This window comes from Lucilia sericata, unplaced genomic scaffold, assembly GCF_015586225.1.
Source record: "Lucilia sericata isolate MDLA Ls3-8-SP2 unplaced genomic scaffold, ASM1558622v1 Contig000154F_arrow, whole genome shotgun sequence".
Lineage (NCBI taxonomy): Eukaryota > Metazoa > Arthropoda > Insecta > Diptera > Calliphoridae > Lucilia > Lucilia sericata.
This window is the reverse complement of record NW_023994185.1, coordinates 204,956-217,500: the sequence shown is the minus strand read 5'-3', so window position 1 is coordinate 217,500 and position 12,545 is coordinate 204,956. Positions and strand designations below refer to the sequence as shown.

The following is a 12,545-nucleotide window of genomic DNA, read 5'->3' as shown; positions in this document are numbered from 1 at the left end:
TTGCACCCGAGTATTACGAGTGCCAGTAGATAGCTCTGTTGCTGTTGTTTTTGTAAACATGGCAACCAGCTCTATAAACAATCAAATTTATTTGTTTAACAAAAAAATTACCAACAACAAATATAAATATTTTTACTACGATATTCCTATTCCACATGAGCAATAAGAGGCACTCACTCACTTAACAAACAAAAATGTACATAATTCGAAAAAAATACAAGAAGGATTTAAATTAGATAAAAAGGTAATTTAAAAAAATATTAAAAAAAAGAAAAAACAAAATTAAAATAAATGTACAAAATGTACAGTTAAAGTGCAAATTTTTTTACTCAATGTCAGTTGAATTACAAATATACTTTAAATCATTGACGAGTGTTTTAAATTTTGATTTTAATAATGGAAGAATATTCAAAATTTATCTTTATTTCAAGAATATCTTAAAAATAAAGCTTTGACAAATTTGTGTTTCAGTCAAACGATATATCTTGAGACTCTAAACAAAAATCTTTCACTATTGCCGCCTTTGACTAGTAAGGCCGGACACGTAGTGTTTTTAATCCGGAGAATTCTAAATCGAGGGCCAATATTCATAGTTCCTTTTTGCTTATATTCATGAAAATAAGATTTTGATACCAAAATAGAGACAGCTCTATATGAGGTTGTTCGAATTATATGAACATCTCTCTGTCCAAGCAAGTAGATTGTTTCACACCATAGGGACGATAATGTCATACTTACTAGTACCTAGAATGTTTCCAGATGTGATTAGAGACAGTATGTCTAAAGTTCTGGTGCTATTCAAAAACTAGGCATTAGACAGTGGTCTAGGAGGAAATCCAAGCAAGACGAAACTGGTACTTTTCATAACAAAGACCCAAATTTCAAAGCTTCAACCTACCGCCATTGATAGAGTTTTCAAAGTCAGAGTTCTTTCCAGGAATGACTGGTGCATGTGTAACCTACCGCATGAATTTGCCACCAGTATCTATGCAGATAGTTCTAAAATATGCTGCGGTAGTGTATTTTGCAAAGAAACTGGGATAAGTTTCTCTCAACAACTTCCCAACAGCTCTAGTATTTTCCAAGCAAAAATATTTGCGATATCAACCGGTTGAGCATTATATGATCTCAATATTCGTGCAATATAGGCATTTTAGTCGATAGCATTTGCTTCATTAATCTTCTATACCACCACCTCCCTATTAGTTAGACAATGTAAGAATGTCTGAGTGCTTTACGTAAACATCTGCCTTTACAGCCATATTTTACAGTGGTCTTCTTCATCCACTATGTAGACTTGAAAACGGTCCACCACGCCGTTAATAGAGTTCTGCCGGTCCAATTACAAGCAGTTTGCTGGAGTACTCGAGCTATCTAATCTTTTGCCAGGTGATCACGTTGCGGAATGCACAATGCTACCCCGACGGGCAAAGAAGTGCCGGTAGAATCAGAAAAGAGGGGTAACGAAACCATAATCTCGGTGTAACGCCGAGACGAGCATCCCCATCCTCTAGTGATCCGCTCAGACAGATTTCTCGTCCTTCAGACGCACAACCACATCATAAGGATCTGTTACTTCTGCAACAGCACCTAGAGACGTTTTTGATAGTCCGTAATACCCAGCCAATAAATCAGGATCCTTTGTATGTCGAGATAATGTGACAAAGGATGCAGGTATTTCCAAAGTCAAATGAACCGAATAATTGCAACGACAATTTGAGTGGTGGGCCTCAACAATTATCCGCGTAACATATAATAATATGCATCCTGTTGAGATAGCAACAACACCGATAACTTTCCTGAAGTAAAAGGTATACTAAATCAGTAATAGTCTCCCTGCGAACAAAGGAGACTTTCCCGATCAGCATAAGTTGCTCTGTCACATCTCGATCAGCATAAGTTGCTCTGTCACATCTCCCAGTGGCATCTATTGAGATGGCAACAGCACCGGAGAGAGAATCCAGACATATATGGAATTTAGATATATCAGTCCTTAAACATTCTACTACGCGAAGAGTGAGAAATACTCCACGTGTTCATTTATCCAGCATATGTTTCTCTGTCACATCTGCAGTGAAATCTGTTGAGATGGCACCGGAGAGAGAATCCAGACATATATAGAATTTGGATATATCAGTCGTTAAACCAACATTCTACTACGCAAAGAGTGAGGATACTCCACGGGTTCAAGAACCCAGCATTAGTTGCTCTGTCACATCTCCTAGTAACATCTGTTGAGATGGTAACAGCACTGGAGGGAGAATACAGACTTATTTGGATATATCAGTCCTTAAACCAACAATCTACTACGCGAAGAGTAAGAGATACTCCACGAGTTCAGTCAACAGCACCGGAGAGAGAACCCAGACATATTTGTATATATTAGTCCTTAAACCAACATTCTCTCCCCGCGATTTTGGGTTTTAAATTATAGCCACTATGTGACTCTCGAATGAACCTAAACCAAATGACCAGCCTAGACAAAGTCCTGGGGGCAGATTATCTGGCGCTCTGGTTCGACATCATGTGAAATTTTCCAAGGAAAGGCCGAGGATACAATAGATCATCACCAGTTTATAGTCCCGGCAGACTGGAAATGTTGGTAGCACCACTTTTCATCGGGGAATTGCAATAACACCATTTCAACAAGTTAACATGCACCCGGGGGGTTATACAATGTAAGAAGTTTTTGTCAAGGCTGAGTCGTCTGTCCAACCTTATATTGTCTGACCTAGTCAAGATGACATATTTTAAAAATAAGAGCAAGATAAACAAATGAAGATTCAGATCATCTGATCAATGATTGACATTATAACATAATAAAGGTACTTATCAATATAAATTGAATGGCTACCATGCAACTTTTACCGACGGCACTGAATATTAAAAACTACTAAACAGAATTTAGAATTTATTACTTAACTTAAAAAAATATGGCCCTTTTTCTGCTTATTTACTTTGCCTTCCCAAAAAAAAGATGATGATAATGATGATGTCATCAACATCATTGTCATGAATATAAAATAATGTTTAACCAGTGCTCAATTTGAGATCAGAGCGCTTTTTAGTAAGTTGATGCCACTTTTAAGTTGCAGTTAACAAAAAACGGCGAGCGAACAAACAAACAAAAATGGTGGAGCAAAAAGAAAATAAAAAATTAAAATAAACAGTCAAGTTAACAATAAATAACAAGCTGAATGCAATCACAAACACAACCACTTAAACTTGCAGCAACAACCAAAAAAAAGGACACCTACTACAAGCAGCAAAACACAAACGGCCTGCGATTAAATACATAACGAGAGAAGAAGCAACAAAAAAGCATACTTTTATACAGATGTTTGTATGTGTTTGTATATAGAAAGAAAAAAAGTGTCGCACTCAACAATAAACCCAAGAAAACACGTAAAAAGCTTTAAGAAAACCACTTTAGAAATGAATCATGCAACATACAAATAAATGTATGGTGGTTGCATGCCACGAGCTAAAGAATACCTCAAGCTATCAAAAAACACAATCAAATGAAAACATAAGCAAAAAAAAAAAAAGCCAAAAAACAGATGCTGGGCATTAACAATACAAACATACTTATGTATGTAAGTCTGTATGAAAAAAGAATCCTTTTATCTCGGTGAGTAATTTTTTGCTGTATTATAAACAAGGAGAAGAGCAAGTGTTGAAGGATGTGCTCCTAAAGATGTTTGTGTCTTTTGTGGGAGTCTAACTAGCGGCGGGTGGGGAAGGAGTATGCATGTGTATATAAGCTTTAATATATAATAAATTTTGTATATATACAAAGCGTATATGTATGTGCATATATGTGTGTGTATGTTTGCTTAAAAACAAAATGATGTTCATTTTTTATTATGCTTTCAAAAATTCCTATATTTCCCTCTCTTTCTCACCTATTGTTCATAAGGAAAAAAGATTCATAAATATTTAAAGAGGGCGTGTTTGTGTCTATAAACATCATCATCATCATGATTATTATTAACAACTTCATTAACATCTTCTGCAACGTAATAATGATTATGAGTTGTTTTGTTTGTGTAAACAATTTCATTCATAACTGTAAATATTAGAGTTGTATTCAGAGCTCTTTTATCAGGTAAACTGCACTACCTACAACAACAGGATTTAAATAATAATTTCTCCTTAACATTTACTCTCTTGTTTCCACTCTCTGCATTATCCTTCTCCATTCATTCACTAATACCTTAGCATTTGTGTATTTCTCATGCTACTTTCTCTTTCTATCATTAATTATGATGTTTTTCTTCTTAGTTATTTAAGGGTGTTTCTCTATATTTTCCTGGTTTTATTTGATTTTTGTTTGTGCTTTTAGTTGTTTTTGCTTTTGCTCTTTTGCTTTGTGTAAACCATCCCTTAAGATTTGTTGTGTGTGTGTGTTTGATTTTTGCAGTACAGAGGGGTTTGTTTGTTCAGAATTTTCATAAATTTTAATCATACTTGAGCAAATACTACTCATCATTCGTATTTCAACCGTACAAACGTTTAAAACAAATACGCGCTAAAAAAAAAGAAATTTTCAAACAAACTTACAAACTTTTTAAAAAATTACGTAGTTAATTAAAAAAATAAATATTTATATTACAAAAAACATTTAAATAAATAATAAAACAAGTGTTTGTTGCAACTAATGTTGTAGTTTTTAATTAGAAAATTTTTTAACAAAAAATTATTTAAAAAAAACTTTATAATTTTCCAAAAAGTGTTAATACATTTGTGTTTAATTTAATCAAATACTCAACGCCCACGAAATTGGATATAAACTTGGAGTGTTTTCCCAAATATGGTCTACTTTGTATGTATTTTTTCTTTTAACTTTTATAAAATTTTTTAAATAAAATGCTTAAATAAAAATCTATCTGAATTTGTTAATTTTTAAAAAATACCGTCGGCAGTTCCAATTGGAATATTTAGGAGAATTTCAAAGTTGTTGTTATATACCGTCGGTAACCTATAAAGATTTCTAATTTTGATTTATGAAAAAAGGATAATTTAATGGACCCGTTACGAATCATAAGTTATAATTCCTTTTAAAATTTTACCAAAACTCCTAATATGTTCAAAATGTTTAAAATATTTTAAATTTTTAGAGACATTTTGAATAAAAAATTTTCAAAATTTAATTTATTTAAATAAATTTTAAAACCTAAAGTTAACTTAGAGCTAATTTATAGTGATATGAACCTACCATTTGAAAAACTTAATTTATCAGGACAAATGTTTCTGCATTGTTCCGAAAAGAGCTCAAAATTAGTTAGAACCAAAATAGTCGTACAAATTCCCACAACAATTGGATCTTAGCTCCGAAACATAACGAATCATAATCGGTCAAATATTATCAACTCAGTACTATCTGCATCAAACGAAAGTTTCTTTTCCCCCCAAAAAGGCATTATCGGCCATAGGAACTGTTACAACAACATTTTCTTTATAAATATAAAAAAATTAAGATCCTTTTTCTTATGAATCCAGACTTTTTGAAATTTTAAGAGTTTAATTACTGCTGATTTATCGTGAAATGAACCTCCCGATATTCCTTCCGAAAAGAGCTCAAAATTAATTAGAACCAAATCGAACCATTCCAACGATAATTGGATCTTCGCGCCGGTACGTAACGAAACAAACTCAGCTAAAGAGTGTAAACACGGCGATATTTGCATCAAACGAAAGTTTTTTTTCCCCCAGGAAGTAACTACCGGCCACAGTCGAACTGTTACAACAACAACATTTTCTTTTAAAATATAGAAAATTTTAAAATCTTAAAACTTTAAAATGCTCTCTTGAGTAGTTTAACACATAATTTAAAATCCTTTTTCTTATGGATCCTTACGTTTTGAAATTTTAAGAGTTTAATTAGTGCCGACTTGTCGTGAAATACCTGCCAATATTCCTTCCAAAATATTATTTTGAAAAGCAGAATTTATCAGATCAAAGTTAATTAGAACCAAATTAGTCAAACCATTGCTCACGACAATTGAATCTTCGCGCCGGTACGTATCGAGTCATACTCGGCTAAAGATTAAAAACTCTGCGGCATTCGCATCAAACGAAAGTTTCTTTTTCCCAGAAAGTAACTACCGATCACAGGCTAACTGTTACAACAACAAATTCTCTAAATTTATATATAACATTTTTAAATCTCTAAACTTAATCCATATTGCGCTAAAAACCAATAATTTCTTTAAGAAATCGATATTTTAAATTAAAACTTTAAACTCTAACCTGGATAAGTGTGATAGAACATTAGAGATCTTTTTCCATATGACCCCAGACTTTCTGAAATCTCTTTCCGCCATTTTAATATCAATATATAATATACACACCTAAAAGTAGGCAATTTTTTGCTACTTTTCTTTAAAACAGAGTTACCAAAATGTGTTCAAAGTATAAGAAAGCGTGGGAGGATTGGAACGTAGGATTAAAGAGTTATATCATTGCTGATTTTTTAATACAGTACATTTCTATAACTCTCGAACTATTTTAAGCTCTTTAAAACTAAAATATTTATATATAAAAACTTTAAACCTTAGAAAAGCAAGAAAATATTAAAAAATTTTTGAATGCCTAAAAAGGTTTAACAGTAAAACCTGCCAATTTCACAAGTTCTAAAAAAAAGCTTTTAAAATCTTGAAATTTTCAATTAAAAACAACGTTAGAAAACATGTTTTTAAAAAGTTTTGTTTCAAAAGCATTTCATAACGTTTTAATATTAATTATATTCAAAAATGACCTATGACCTCTAGAGTAAAGTAAGCTGGAATCGAAGATTAAAAATTAAAAGAAACTAATTTTTACATTTCTAACACTTTCAACACATTTCTAATAAAATAACTTAACAAAAAATATGATTTCATAATCATTACTTTAATAAAACATTTAAAATCATCATTACTCCCTTAAAGAAATCTTCACATTAAATTATTCAAGTGCTAAATCGAGTTAATTAGAACCTAACTTATAAACAAAACAAAAAAATTCCCCAAACGTTTCAAAACTACAGCGAGAGTCAAACCAATAAATAGCTCACTTCAATTGGAAAAATACAAAACAAATCGGAGAACGTACGTTTCATAAATATAAAACGGATGTGGCATATTATATGTGACACTTCAACAGTAGGAAGTCTTTGGGATAAAAAAAAACAAAATCAACTGAGAATTATTAAAAGAAAACTTATCACACACTTGCAGTCAAGTGTAAATAAAATCATCAAATTCAAACAAAATCACACAAGAAATTCTAGGTAATTGCGCCAAAAAACAATTCAACCACACAAAACAATATGGTTTCTTCTTGATTATTCAAATTCATATATTAAAATAAATGACTTTCTTATTACAAACGAAATGCAAATCTCTAAATAAATTATTTCAATTTGAGGTGTGTTTATGCAAAAAAAAAAGTTTCATACAAAAAGTGCACTCAAGTGTAGGGCAAAGCAATCATTTTTAATTTAAAACCGCACGGGTTAAATTTTCTTTTCCAACAAACAAACCGATAAATTCTTTTATTGGAAATCACTCAAAGTTTTGTAAACGCCATTGAAAAGCAAAACACGCGCTTTGTTTGTTATAAATAAAACAGCAAGCAGCAGTTGGAAAATAATCAAATATTTGTTGTAATGCAAAAATCAATTTTATTTATGGCAACCCTTTTAGCAGAGGCTTTAGCTTATTGTTGGCGATATCCTGCCGTCGGGAAAGTTTTCAGTTTTTATTGAGTAGTAGTAGTAGTGGAAGAGGTGTGTCAACGAGTTGAATTAATTGTTTTGGTTTTTAGGTCTATTTAACTGTGTATTATTGCTGCTTCAATGATTTTCGCTTCTAAAACCTATACTAATGTTTATTTTATTATTTTTCCTTCTCTTTTTAGAGTCCTCGTGGCATGCAACCCTGCAGTCCAACGGGCGTTTTAGCTGTAACCATGCCTCCTTCAAAAAGTCCCACCATGGAATGTGCTGCTGGTCAAAAATCACCAGAACCCAATTCGGCAACTTCATCATCAGCAACAACTACACCGTTAAGTACCCGCAATTGTCCCTTGAAATTTTCCATAGCAAAAATTATGGAACCCGATCAACGTTCGCATTCATCTCAAGCTCTACAACAGGACTCTGAAAGATCTTGCAGTCCTATTGAGGTGACCAGTGATGATTGTGAAGTTATTATTACCACTCCCGCTAATGCTGCTGATAATTATGATTCGGCTTTTAAGAAATATGTACCCTCGGCCAGTATGGCTGCAAATGCTTCCTCTTCAACTGCGGCTGTACAACAGTTTGTTTCTACACGCCATCAGGAATTGTTGAGCCAATATCCTTTGCTGTACTATGCAGCTCCCAATCAATTAATGTGTGCTGCTGCTGCCGCCCAATATGCTGCTTTGACCGCTGCCCAACAGCAAAATCTATTGGCTAGTAGCTCGGCTACTGCCGCTCATTTGAGTTCATTTACCGCTTCTCTCAATACTTTGCATAGTCAAACTTTGAGAAGACAGCTTTCTCAACCCACCACTAGTCATCATTTAGCTGCTGCTGCCGCAGCTGCAGCAGCTGCCCAGGCTGCTCATCATCAGGCTTTAGCGGCCGCTCATCCCCAATTACCCCAGACTTTGGAGAAATCACCTGTAAGCCACAAATCCAGGGAATCCTCTCAGACTCCTTCCACTCCTTATCACTCCAACAAACGCAAACATTCTCCTGCCTCTAGTCACAATAACACCTCTTCATCGATCAGTGATCCCTGCTCGCCTCCAGAACCTCAACGTGTTCGTGCCGATTCCCCCAGTTCTTTGGATGATAGTCCCAATTCAGCTAATGGTGGCAAACAGAAGACATTTTCCTGCCTAGAATGTGGAAAAGTGTTTAATGCTCACTACAATCTAACCAGACACATGCCCGTACATACCGGAGCTCGACCCTTTGTATGCAAAGTCTGTGGCAAAGGTTTTAGACAAGCATCTACACTCTGTCGTCATAAAATCATACACACCTCCGAAAAACCCCATAAATGTCAGACCTGTGGTAAAGCTTTTAATCGCTCCTCTACCCTCAATACCCACACACGTATTCATGCCGGCTATAAGCCATTTGTTTGCGAATTCTGTGGCAAAGGTTTCCATCAGAAGGGCAACTACAAGAATCATAAACTCACCCATAGTGGGGAAAAAGCCTACAAGTGTAACATTTGCAATAAGGCCTTTCATCAAGTTTACAATTTAACCTTCCACATGCACACCCACAATGACAAGAAACCCTATACCTGCCGCGTCTGTCACAAAGGATTCTGTCGCAATTTCGATCTAAAGAAACATATGCGTAAATTGCATGATATTGGTGGCAATTTGCAGTTGGATGATGAAAGCACCAATGATCGTTTGGAAAGACGTAGAGAATACACTAGAAGAGAAGCCTCCATAGAATTTCACAACAGTCAATTGAATTCTAATTCATCGGATGGCTCAATGTCACCGCCCATCAATGTAACTACACCACCATTGTCCAGCAATGAAGGCAGTAGTTCAGCTTGGCATACTTCCTCTCAATATACAACGAATTCGCTTAATTATCCACCCACAGCAGCGAATTTAAACCAACCCGCGGTTACTAACTTTAGAACTGCCACGGATTATGGCGGTAGTTCGGCATTCATAAACTTTGCCCAAAATTCAGCAACAGCACATGCTGCCGCTTCAGCGCCCCATCTTAATAGCAATCACAGTCAGCATCTAACACAAGCCAATCATCAGCGTTTATCAGCCGCTGCAGCAGCCGTTACCGCCATGGACAATGTTCCCTTCATTGCCAAAGTATTTTGACATAGATACTATGCAGATTCATTGGCTACCACGGTCCACAGTCGTCTCTCACCTACTTTTGGGGGTACGACCAGCGGTTCAGCTCACCACAATACTTCGAAGAGTATTTTAATTGATTGACTGCAATTTGTAGCGGCTGCAGCAGCAGCTTCCATGCCCCAACAATTGCTGACAGTTGAAACTCACACCGAATATCAAACAGCGTCTGCCACAACAACAACCACCAGCACAACGGCTACAGTGAATCCGGCGGAAATGTTTTTCCATACGGATGAGCATGATCCAGCGGAAGTGGAAGAATTAGAACGCGAAAAAGCCCTTATGGCTAGCACAACTCTGGGAACAGCGGTACAAGCTCTCAATGGTCTATTTTGAGATTAAAAACAAACAACTCTCTCCAAGAGAACAAGATTTGCAACACAAAGAGTTTTATATAAACTAAAGGTTTCAGTCATCTCCTTCTTAAAGCAAAACAAATCACAAATAACTGTAAAAAATTAATTATAAACTCTAAAGTTGATCTTTAGTATAGTCACATTTGGAATTCAAACTCCTTTCACCTGGTCTCACTCAATCCCATGTAATCTTTTCTTAGTCTTAATTGTATTCTTTAAAAAAATATTTTAATTGTATTTAAATGTTTTTTTTCCACACCTCTCATTTAACTAATAACGAATTTATTAGCATTTAAGTTAAAATATTTAAATTGTTTTATATTCCAAAAATTATCTTCATAATTTAAGTTATTTAATTATTAATTTTAATTCAAAACCAACCCAACTCCTCGAATTATAAAGAATTTTTCATAATCATGTAAAATTTCATATAGATTTACATATGTATGTGTGTCTGTATTTATTAAATTGTAATTTAAAAACTAAATTTGTATATAAATTAAATCAATTAAAATTTAATTAAATTAAATGTTACATAAAGCTAATGTCGGTATAAGTGTTTTTATTTTTAGTTAGTTATTTCTATTACAATTAAAACAATTGTTCAATTAACCATTAATTGATGAAGTAAAATTGTGCGAAAATTTTTTTGCGGAAAAATTTAAGAAAAGTTTTAAGTTTTTAAGTTGGAAATTTTGGGAAAGAAGTAAAGAAAATGTTTATGATATTTAAATAAAATTATTTAAACATAATATACAGTTTTATTTTTTTGCACCAATACATAGTCGTTGAAATTTTTAATCACATTCGAGTCATTTATGACTCTTTTGCATGATTCAAATTATCATTTCTGATTTCTCATTTTCTGATAATAAACGATACTTTCGTCGAGAAAATGTTACCTTATCTGCGATTCTTCTAAAAGAGTATTTTATATGGCATGGTCATTTATGCCTAAATACTTAGTTGTGCCAACTTTTGAAGAGATAGTAGTATATTAGACGTAGTTATGAGTTAAGAACTCCAAATCGGAAGGTCAGGTTATATGGGGGCTAGGTGAAATAGTGGACCGATTTCAACCATTTTCATAGGCATCATCCTTGTGCCGAAAAACACGTATGGTCAAAATTTTATCAAAATATCTTGAAAATTGTGGCCTGTAGCTTGCGCAAAAGTTTAACATGGACAGTCAGCCAGCCGGGCAGACGGACGGACATGTCTTAATCGTCTCTGAAAGTGATTCTGAGTCGGTCGGAATACTTTAAGGTGGGTGTAGGATCAACAATTTTGTGCGTTACAAACATCAGCACAAACGTATAATACCCTTCACACTATAGCAGTGTAAGGTATAAAAATTTAGATCTTCTACAATATGATCATAAAATAATTTTTAGAACTATCATATTTTAAACACAAGGTTGATAAATTAACTATTGCTATACATTTTGTTATCGTATTTTCAAATAATCAGTTTTTGATCATTGTATACCGTATATACATAGGTCATCAAAAGGAGTCAAAAAAGACTCAGTTTACTGATTAATCATCCAAAAATCTTCCAAATGCTAGCTGGGTAAGTTCAAGTATGAGATTTAGCTGTAGTTAAATAGTTTGTGAAGGAGATTTTTGAATTTTCCTAAAAATGTCCTCAAAATACATTTATTAATTTTACAGTTTATATTTATCAGCCTGTTGAAAGATATAAGCATGAATAACAAGTTTATATCCAGATATCTAGAAGTATTACGTTCGGTGATTATGATCTATATCTATGGTTTTAGTAGGGTTTCGCAACCTGTCGCACAGCTAATCAAACATTCGAGATTTTGCGCACTATGTTCAGTAATCGTGTCATCACCGTCTTGGCCATGTCAAATTTTAGACATACCTACCGTGTAACGGTACACGGTAGGTATGTTATGCGTAACAAGCTAGAGCAATTTTCGAAGGTTGTTTTATATGTATGTTTATAAACTTAGGGTTTAGAAATTTAATGGTGGTTTGAGTCTGAAGAGAACCTTATATGGGGGGTAGGATCAATTATGGACCGATCCTTACAAAATTTGGTACGGAGATTTTGTCTCATATGAAACTTATTTATGTTGAATTTTATCGCTATACTAGTACTTTTAAAACATATATACCCGTTAAGGCTGTTTTTCGGTGGGCCACTTGTATGGGGGCTATCCGAAAAAGTGGACCGATGTTGCCCGCTTTCAATACCAAACAAACCTTACCTATAGAGAATATTTGTGGAAAATTTCAATCCTCTAGCTCATTCCGTACGGACTCTATCGTGCTTTC

General features: G+C 34.1%; 1 protein-coding gene across 2 annotated transcripts in view; it reads left to right on the top strand.

The window, feature by feature from the left end:
- The window catches only part of LOC119601316 (fez family zinc finger protein erm), an 84,634-nt gene extending 74,684 nt beyond the window's left edge, over positions 1 to 9,950 (top strand). The window contains exons 1-2 of one of the 2 annotated variants that reach the window (XM_037952160.1): positions 4,540 to 4,825; positions 7,903 to 9,950. In XM_037952160.1, the coding sequence (XP_037808088.1) occupies positions 4,814 to 4,825; positions 7,903 to 9,846 (1,956 nt within the window). In that variant the 5' untranslated portion in view covers positions 4,540 to 4,813 and the 3' untranslated portion in view covers positions 9,847 to 9,950. Of the gene's footprint in view, positions 1 to 4,539; positions 4,826 to 7,902 lie in introns of those variants that run through there. The other variant, XM_037952161.1, reaches the window with a different exon arrangement.
- The last annotated feature ends 2,595 nt before the right edge of the window (positions 9,951 to 12,545 follow it).